At 45.4% G+C, this 7994-nt stretch overlaps 1 protein-coding gene across 3 annotated transcripts; it reads right to left on the reverse strand.

Moving 5' to 3' along the window:
* Positions 1-2789: 2789 nt before the first annotated feature.
* PENK (proenkephalin) lies at positions 2790-7495 on the reverse strand. 3 transcript variants are annotated; one of them, XM_065053594.1, is made up of 4 exons: positions 7353-7495; positions 7199-7322; positions 6563-6704; positions 2790-3772 (listed from the first exon to the last, which is right to left on the reverse strand). In XM_065053594.1, the coding sequence occupies exons 3-4, from the start codon at positions 6698-6700 to the stop codon at positions 3113-3115; spliced, it is 798 nt and encodes a 265-aa protein (XP_064909666.1). In that variant the 5' UTR covers positions 6701-6704; positions 7199-7322; positions 7353-7495; the 3' UTR covers positions 2790-3112. The 3 variants fall into 3 exon arrangements, with proteins under 3 accessions (XP_064909666.1, XP_064909665.1, XP_064909664.1); XM_065053593.1 differs by having other exon boundaries at positions 7203-7465; XM_065053592.1 differs by having other exon boundaries at positions 7199-7463.
* Positions 7496-7994: the final 499 nt, after the last annotated feature.

Consider the following 7994-nt stretch of genomic DNA (forward strand, 5'->3'; position numbering starts at 1 on the left):
TCATCTCAAATGTTAATTACTGAGAATGTTAGAACACTTCAGTGGCAGAGAGCCCTTGAGTTATGGCATAACTGAAAGTCACAAGACGAGAAATTCCATGTCTAAGGAAGAAATTAGATCTTATTCTAATGTCACTGCTTTTAAATTATAATTATTAAAGCAAGAAAGTGTCTGACTGGAGAGGTTTTCAATTAGAATGGAAGGAATGAGGACTATTCAGCTTTGCCATTTTATTCAAAAGTTGCATCCTCCTTCCATGTACCACCTGCCTGTTCAGCCTTGGAAGATACTTACTCCTCCTTTGCTTGCCATCACTCCTGTGTTGGGTTGCATGCATATATCCCAGTCAGATGTTTTATCAAGTACTTTTTTTACTATATAAATTTATATAAATGGGAAGGTTTAGTAGATCAAAACAGTTCATTCTGCAAGATACACACTAGGTATCTAGAGCTTTGGGAGTTTAATTCCTCATTAAATTATCAGTTTTTTTGTTAACTGTGAAGGATGCATTGCAACAACTGGTAAACCTTTTGCATTTAGTACAACAATGCTTGTTTTACTTAGAACACTGGTCTCTTTGACTAAATTAGAGGTAATTTTCCCTAATTTTCTTATGGAAAAGAAGTAAATAAATGTTGAAGTGAAAGATTCAGCATGCAACTGCATTGTAATTTTAGTTCTTTTCGGAGCTTATGTTTGAAGCAAACCTGTTGCTGACACCTGCATCCCATGCATGGGTTTGCGCTGCAGAACTGGCTTGGTGGGCACAGCCCGAGGTCCTTGTGGATGGAACCACTAGGGTGATGCGTTCCAGGAGCCCAACTGATGCCTTCTAGCCACTCGTGGGCAGGTGCTATGGGGAAAAGAATGGGAAGAAGATCTTTCTCCTGTGGCGGGTGGCATCTTGAAAAACTCTCTAGAAAGGCGATAGGGAATATAACTGAATCCTGAAAAAGCCACGGAGCTTGTACAAGCATCTGTATTTTCTGCCTTTTAAAATTTGGTATCATCAATTCCATACAGTAGAAAAGGAAAATAGGTGCCTTGCTGTATGGGAATATAGCGGAAGATTTGGCGAGGAGGTTAGTAAAATGTAAATATGCTCAAGTGCCTTGCACCTGTCTGTAGAAAAAGCACATAGATCACACTAATTGTTTTACTGACCTTGTGTGCTTGATGAGTAGAACCTCTGTGTTAGATAACATAGGCCTGTGAGAAACTCTAGGCACCTTATCACTATGTCTGAGATTCCTGCTTTGTTGTGAGAAAGAGCAGGAGGCTGCAACTGCCTGAAGCCTTGAAATACAGGCGAGCTCAGCAGGCCCAGTGATCTTCCAACAGGGCTGAACTTACCAGCGCCTGAGTCCTGCTTGTGTCACCTCTGCCTGGGAGCTCAGGTGCGACTTCGGAGATCACCCAGTAGAGAGGTAACTAAAATAAAACTTGCTCTTCACAATACCTTCGTGGCCTCTGGCTCTTCTTGCGATGCGCCTGCGTATGTGTACACACCTTCTTTTTACTGAAGGAAAAGCAACACCTTGTGGTTCATCAGCTCTTCAGCAGGATTTCGGCCATTTCAGACCACACAGATAATTCTCTAAGGGCCAAGTCCCAAATCATCACAACTAATTGTATGTGATGGGGCTTTTAAGTGTATATTTAAAACCAGCTTAATTTTTAAAAGTCCTGAGTACCTAAAAGATTCTATTGACTTGAAGTTAAAGAAAAGTCAGACAATTAATTTGTCCTTTGTGTCAAACCTGAAATACAGATGCTGAATGCAGAGCCACAGATGATTTTAGACACCTAGCTCCCATAAACTATTTCATCAATAACCAGGGTATCTAAACAGCTTCTAGGATTTTGACTGCAGAAACTTTAAATTATTGTGTCAATGGTCAAAGCAATTTTTAAAATGTTAGTTTAAGTGGAAAGTAACCAGTGACTTATAGTAGTAGGTGGAGGAAAAGTATTTACAGATATGAAATCTAGGGGGACAGTTCAGAATTATGGAGGGAAGTGCACACTGGGATAGGAGCTGGTCTTTGATGTAAGTGCCACCGGTGTAAATGTCAAAGGATCCACTCTGTAAGTGTTGGCTTTTTGCATTTATTCTTGGATTTACTTATACTGTCTTTGTTTGAAACGGAAAAGGCTGACCAACTGTTTCCCTTATTTCAGTAGGGCCAAAGTGATTTATACCAGCTGAGGAATCAGACACAAAGCTGTTCCATGGGAAACCATTTGTCAAGTGCTCTGTAAAATTAGGATTTTGAATTTTTTCTTTTTATATGCAGCTTTTGGCCATGTTTATTTTGCACAAACTGACTTACTGCTTTTTGAGTTACTGTTTATAACTTTAAGGCCAACTGTACAATCCTATATTGGATGGATATAAAAGGTGTAACTAATAAAATGTGGCAATGGGTTGTGCATTGGAGAAATGTTTTTTTGTGCTTTAGGTCAAACACATGATTTTTTTTTTTAAGTGAATTGGCTGAACATTATGAATTATAAATTTAGGCTTTAAACATTTATTCTGTTCACTGGTTAAAATGAGAGCAGTTAGAGAAAATACAGTTATATTCACTTTAGAACATATTTATTATTCTAGTATTCTAAGAAACTGAGAAAACTAAAGAAAAAAAATGTGTTTCAGTTACTGTGTGTGCAGTACAAATTCTATAATTACAGAAAATATGTTGTCATTGCTCTGATTGCTTAAAGAAGAAAATTGAGATGATGTTTGATTAAATGATTGGGAGTAAATAAATAGCATTTCAGAATTTATGCAGTTAGGATGAAGAATTTATTGTATATACAGTTAAGCAACTCTACTGTAGATGTATTAATACTTTCTCTTTAAAGAAAATGAATACAGTAATCAAAATAGTTTCAGCATGGAAACTACAATACAGACTGAAACTTGACTAGACCAGAAATTAGTTATTTGACTTGAAAGAACACAGAACCCGAAACAACAAATCGCAGATTGCATCATTAACCAAGGACAGTAAAAAACTGTACAGTACAAGCAACACGTTACAATAAGTTATGACCAATAAGGCAGTCTTTCTCATGTAGGACAAAAGGGATAAAAGGGAAGGTATTAAAATCTCATAAATCCACCATATCTCTTTTCCATCTCTGGGACATCTTTGGAGTAAGTTTCTCCATCTTCTTCTGAAGGGCGAATGGAGTCGGCGAAGCGCTTAAGAAACCCACCGTATCGTTTCTGGTAATCCAGCCACCATTCTGGCCTGCCCACTCTTCTCATGAAACCACCGTATCTCTTTTGCAGCTCTTTGGCTTCATCTTCCAATTCGGGGCTGCGCTTTATGCTTCTCATGAAGCCTCCATATCTTTTGCTGACATCTCCGTCATTTTCATTTATCTCTTGGTAATGCCCCACTTCAGGGTTATCCCCTAGAAGCTCTTTCAGCAGATCAGAGGAATTAGCAAGGGCATCCTCATCCGAGTCTTTCTTCATAAACCCTCCATACCTCTTAGCCAGGATTTCTCCTCCGTTAGCTTCATCCTCTGGTTCTACCCGATAGAGCTCATCCATTTTCTTCATGAACCCCCCGTATCTTTTCATGAAGCCTCCATACTTCTTTGCAAGCAAATGATTCTCATCCAGCTCTTTCTTGTCTCCTGGAGCAATGTTGCCATCCTCAGAAAGATCCAGCTTTGCCAGTTGCAGGAGGTCCTTGCAGGTCTCCCAAGCTTTGGCAGAAGGCAGCTTTCCTTCACATTCTAGTGTACAGGCCTGAAAAACGGATGTGGTTTACTGAGAATTATTTGATAGTAATGAGCACCTCACTACCACCTTGTTGTAGCTTTACTTGATTTAAGAAGATGTGACAGAATACTGGACAAGATGAATCATGAGTCCTGTATGTCAAGGCTGCCCCTGTGTTTCTGTTTCAAAGGAAGCCCCACATACAGTTCTTGCACCTCCCTCACCCCCAGGTGTGTTCTTATGAAAATCTTTTACTTACTAATGGTAAGCTAAAAATCAACTGTGGTTTGCTTCATCATGAAAGCATAGAAGAGGATTCAGTCTTCTTAATTAAAAGGAGTATTCAGAAATTTTACAAAATAGATTACTTATCACTGATGAAGTGTCATTCTTGTTGCAAAGAATCCAGTTGCACTGTACTGCATGGTATCTTCAACACACCAAACAGCTCTAAAGCTGTATTTCTGTCTAGTATCATTAGTTTCTCGGTGGAAGAGATCTTTCAAATGTGTACAAATACGAGTGTAGAAATACAGGCTCTCTTAGGCAGGATCAAAGTTCTGGTTTTGGTAGGTTGACATACAAAGCAGTGACCATCAGAAAGAGGGAAAAATTCCTAAGCTGTGTTGCTTCTGACTGTAATGAAAAATTTTCAGCCTAAGACAAAAAAAGTTTTCAGTACCTGTATGCATATCTTGTAACCTATCATGTAAAGAAAATAACATACATATTAGCTACTGCTATTTCTGTTTTGTCAGAGGAATTTCTTTCTTGTGAAGCCACAAGTTGAAAAGAAAAAAAAAAAGTGAAGTGAATCTGGTGTTTTTCCTTCTTGACCACAGTTTTCATACCACAATAATTAAAGAAACCATAAATATTTTCAATAAGAGAAACACTTATTCTGCCAATGGGTGATGCTTTCCAAGGGTCTCAATGGGCTTTAAAAGCATGAAATTAAACCCAAACGCAGTTTTCTTTAATAACTAACTGACTGGCTTCTCTACCTCTGGCCTTACCTGTCTGTTGAGCCTCATTTTACTCTAAGAAATTTATGTGTAGTTTTCATATGATCACAAGAAAATAAAGGCATTCATACATTTTGCAACAATAACTTGTTTATTTAAACTGACACTACATGCTTGTTGTTATATATTATAGTTATGCTGTAAAAGAATGTGAAATCAGCTTCAGCCTGACTTTGAAATTGCTCTAAATCAAAGCAAGAATAGGTCTTTCCTTTTCCCTTCTCAATCAGTTTAAATAACCACCTGTGGCCAAATTAAAATACACTGTCTCATGGGTGTGAATGACCAGGTACAATGTTATACATCTTGTATCTTACAGATAAAATGTGATAAAATCAGGTTCGATGTTACTAGATGCTAGTATCTAGAAACGTGTTTCTAAAAGCTGTTTGTATGCATATAAGGTTACAGCCTGTTGCTTCTTTTCCTATTTCAACTAATAACTGTTTTTATAGAATAAGACTTTGACTCTTTCTTGAATAATTGCTGAAGGTGTACAAGAGAGAGCATAAATATAGACACCCACAACATATATGCCAAAAAGCATGTATTCTTCCCTCCAAAAGAGCAAACTACCACTTTTTCCCCCAGTTTACATTAGATTTTGATTGAGAATTGATGTAAGCAAAAAGTACAGGGAACCGTTTTGCCAACCACCCTAAGAATATTGCCATTATGGACCTGCTATCATCAAGTGAGTCCTTGCTTTTGGAGTGAGCAGAAGTACTTAGTGAGTCCTGATTCTGCATCAGAACATGGTCCGGTCCTTCCTCTTGTGTGCTCCCAAATAAACTGTTCAGATTATTTAAACATGCTGAGAGCATGATGCCTCAATACGTATCTACTTGAGGTCAGGAACTGCAGGTATCACTGGCAAAGGACTCCGCAGCCTGAGTTCCCACCTTCTTCAGGGAGGTCTGAGGGACCAAGGCTTTCACTGATGCCGATACTTACATTTAAAGTTGAGTTGCCTCTGTGACTATATTTTTAAATAATTTAAATATCATTACAATTAGAGATTAACATCCCCCCTCCCTCCCACATTCTGGAGATTTCTTAGCATGATTCGTCTTAGAAGACACTGTCAAAAGGAGCTTTTGCAGGCATATTCCTAACACTGTGCAGCACCGTGCAAAGAAGAAGAGCAGCAGGAGGTACTTCTATTCAAACCCCACTTTTTCCGTGAGATTCAGCCAAGTTTTCACGCAGATCCGCTGCATTTCAGCTCGACAACCGTCCTACCTGGAGAGAGCTCATCCTGCCATGCAGCCCGCGGCTGGAGGTCAGGACACCCTAAAGCGTCCCGCCCGGCTTCCCCCCACCGTGGCGGCGCTAAAACGCCCGGCAGCGATCTCTCCTTTCCCTGCAGAGCTGCCCTCTCCAGCCGGATTTCCCTTTCTCCTTCCGTTTTCACGCGGCTTTTTCCCTGGCTCCTTCTGGGGCTGCTGGGAGCATTGTCCCCTCTGCGAGAGCCGCCGCTCGCTGACGGGCAGCGGGAGTGACGGGCGGGCTGGGGAGGTCTCCTCGGGGCGCGCTGGGTTTGTAGCGGTGACCCCCCGCCTCGCCCTCTCCCAGAGCCCCGCGTCCCGCGCCTCCCTCCCTCCTTCAAAAACAGGTTTTCCAAGCGACCCCGCCCGTTTCCCCCACTATTTATTTTTGTTATTTCGTTCCTTTGCCCTCTTCTCCTTTTCCTCCTTCCTAAAGTTAACGCGAGGCGGGGGGCCGGCCCGCCTTAGGGGTCTCCGCGGAGCTGAAGCGGCCGGGCGGCTTCCCCGGCCCCGCTGCCGCTTACCAGGGGGTGGATGCTGGCGCGGGGTCCCAGGCGGTAGGCGCAGGCGGCGCAGTCGCGGCCGCAGTCCGCCCGCACCCTCGGAAGCAGGCAGGTGCTGAGGGCCAGCAGCGAGCAGCCGAGTCTCAGGAGCAACGCCATGGAGCTGCAAGAAGGAGAGGTCAGCCGGCAGCCGCCTCCCCGCCGCTCCCACCCCCAGCACTGCCTCCCCCAGCTTCGTGGCAGAAAAAGGTGGCACGAAATTGTCCTGCTCAAGTCCTGGGTCGCAAAGCAACTCGCATAACTCTCATGCTTTTTGGAGCCGGGCTGGTTGCGCTTGCGAGGTAAACAGGCGCTTGGCAGCGGCAAGGCAACGGACCGGCGTCCAGAGCAGGAGCGGACCCGCAGGATGAAGCGACCAGACCCTGCCGTCCGGTGAAAGTGTTCGTCCCCAAATACTTTATCGCGCCCTTCTCGCAAAGCCCGCACCTCAGTGGGAGAGACCCACCGCGGAGCGGCACAGGTGGGACGGCGGCCCCTCCCGGGAAGGGTTTCCCACCGGAGCTCCCCGAGTAGCCGCCCCGACGACGTGCACCAGCCCCGGCAAAGGCAACCCCCGCCCTCCGCAGGTCCCCTTCGCAGGCAGAGCAGTTCACTCACATACAGGCTCCCCTCGGGGCTCCCGGGAATTGCTGGGGAGTAGAGCTGCGCCTTGCTGGAGCCTCGGCGTCGAAGCCGCTCTTATTTATAGTGAGGCTGAACAGCCTCTGGAGAGACCCCGGAGGGGGCGCGAAGGGAGGAACTCAGAGCCCGCGGCTGCTGACAGCTTCAGTGAGGGCTGCTCGGGGAGCGGGGAAGCCAAGCCGAGCCGAGCGCCCGCTGACGGGACCGGGCGCGCCACTGAGGAGCGGGTGCGGGAGGCGGCGGCGGCACTTTATAATTAGTGAACGCGGGGAGAGCGCGTCCTCCCCCAATCGCTGTCGGGCTCCCGCTGACGCAGCACCTACGACATGCCCCCCGGCGCCGCTGCTCCGCCATCAGTGACTCCGACAGGGCTTGGGATGGGGCGGGGGGTACCCCTGCCTTCGGGGGGAGTGGGGGACAAGCACGGGGAAAGTTATCGGGGGAAGTTTTCACGGGGGCGGGCGGGGATGAGACATGGGCGTGAGTCATGCTGGGGCAGGGGGAGAGGCGCCCCGGGCTGTCGGCAGCCCCTCGGCCGCAGCCCGGCTCTCCGGGACGGCGGGCAGAGATTCTCTGCAGAGCGTTGCACGAGGCCGGGTAGCGGGGTCGCCTTCTCTCTCTGCCTCCCCTGCAGAAACCCCAGGCACTGGTGCTGAGGGTCCCTGCTGTACGAGTTCTACCTCCCTTCCTGGGCCTCAGGTGTAAAACACTGTGTTTGGGGGAAGCAGGTTTTACTACAATAAGCAAGAAGACAAGATATTTGATTTAAACA

Source organism: Columba livia, chromosome 2 (genome assembly GCF_036013475.1).
Source record: "Columba livia isolate bColLiv1 breed racing homer chromosome 2, bColLiv1.pat.W.v2, whole genome shotgun sequence".
Lineage (NCBI taxonomy): Eukaryota > Metazoa > Chordata > Aves > Columbiformes > Columbidae > Columba > Columba livia.